Genomic DNA, 1,303 nt, shown 5'->3' with positions numbered 1-1,303 from the left:
ACAGACTTAAAAAATAAAAAAAATAGTTTTTTTTTCTTCTCCCAAAAAATTTGAGAGCCCTCTAATCTTTCAAAAGATATTTTCATAATTACAACAATACATTCAAGTTTTACAATTCGTGAAATTTTTGAATATCTTTGTGAGATATCCTTACACTTGTTATAAATATAGTTTATATTGTTCGAATTAGGGTTAACATTGAAATCAACAGACAAGAAATATTTTATCACTTCTTTTATAAACATACTGCATTCTACTATTAATTTTTTTATAGACTCATACGAAGGTCTTTTAAAGAAAGAATTGTTTTCTATCTTTTTTATTTGACGTTCAATACTTCTGTTTAAAATTAATTTTCTTTTATGAAAAAGGTGTTTACTTTTTTTTAGCCTAGCTATAAACCTTTCGTTGTTTTTCTTAGAAACGAAAACTTTTGTCGAAATTGAAATTTGCTCATTTTTGGCTTCGTCAAATGCAGATTTTAAGCGGTATAGAACCTCTTTAGAAAAATTTATAAATAAATCTAAATTTGTCGATTGTTGATTATTAGATTTTACTGTTTCATTTTGAAATATAAGATTGTAATTTAATCTTTTTTTAGAAATCAGATATCCATTAAATTTTTTAAGATAAATAATATAAAACTTATTTAGTAAGTCTTTTTTATCTGTATATGGTATAATCTCTTCACATCTAATATTATCATTTTGATTTTTATCTTGGTCATTAATATCTTTACCAGAGCTTAGAACTTCATCATATTGTTTGTGGGATCCAGAACCGTTAGATGAATAATTATTGTATATACTTGGATTATTTTGAAAAGTTTCTTCCGAATGCCTTGCATTTTCAAAAATTATACATCTACTATTATCGTCTAATTTAGTTTTTTTACAAGCTGGATTACCAAAAGTTTCATCATTTATATCTTTAAAACACCGAGAATCCATTATATCAAAAATAAGATTATCAGAAGCAGAGCTTGGTGCATTTTTATATCGCAACTCTTCTTTTGAACCCAAAGCACTTTCAATAATTTCTCCTGGTTCAAAATTTTCTTGTTCCAGAAATTGATTTTTGATATTCTTGTTATTTGAAATTTGGTTGCACTGTCTTTTCGAATTTGCGTTATAAATATCATTCATATTACTTGCAACAGATTCTGTCGCACTGATTGTTCCATAATTTGTCGAAGTATATATACCTGATAAAAAGTAAAAGAAACTAAACATTTTATGGGATATATTTAAAAAATTTATTTATTTTTTATTTTTCAAAAAATCCTTTATAAAAAATATTAAAA

At 24.6% G+C, this 1,303-nt stretch overlaps 1 protein-coding gene across 1 annotated transcript; it reads right to left on the bottom strand.

Annotated features, from left to right (window-relative positions):
• AAJ76_39800072 (hypothetical protein) lies at positions 1-1,232 on the bottom strand (the record flags this gene model as incomplete). The annotated part of the gene is made up of 1 exon (XM_024475453.1): positions 1-1,232. A coding segment is annotated over one exon (1,232 nt), but the record flags the coding sequence as incomplete, so codon positions are not given.
• Between the last annotated feature and the right edge of the window lie 71 nt (positions 1,233-1,303).

This window comes from Vairimorpha ceranae, assembly GCF_000988165.1.
Source record: "Vairimorpha ceranae strain PA08 1199 chromosome Unknown NODE_398, whole genome shotgun sequence".
NCBI classification, from domain to species: Eukaryota; Fungi; Microsporidia; family Nosematidae; genus Vairimorpha; species Vairimorpha ceranae.
Note: the sequence above shows the minus strand (reverse complement) of the source record. Positions and strands in the feature narration are given on the sequence as shown.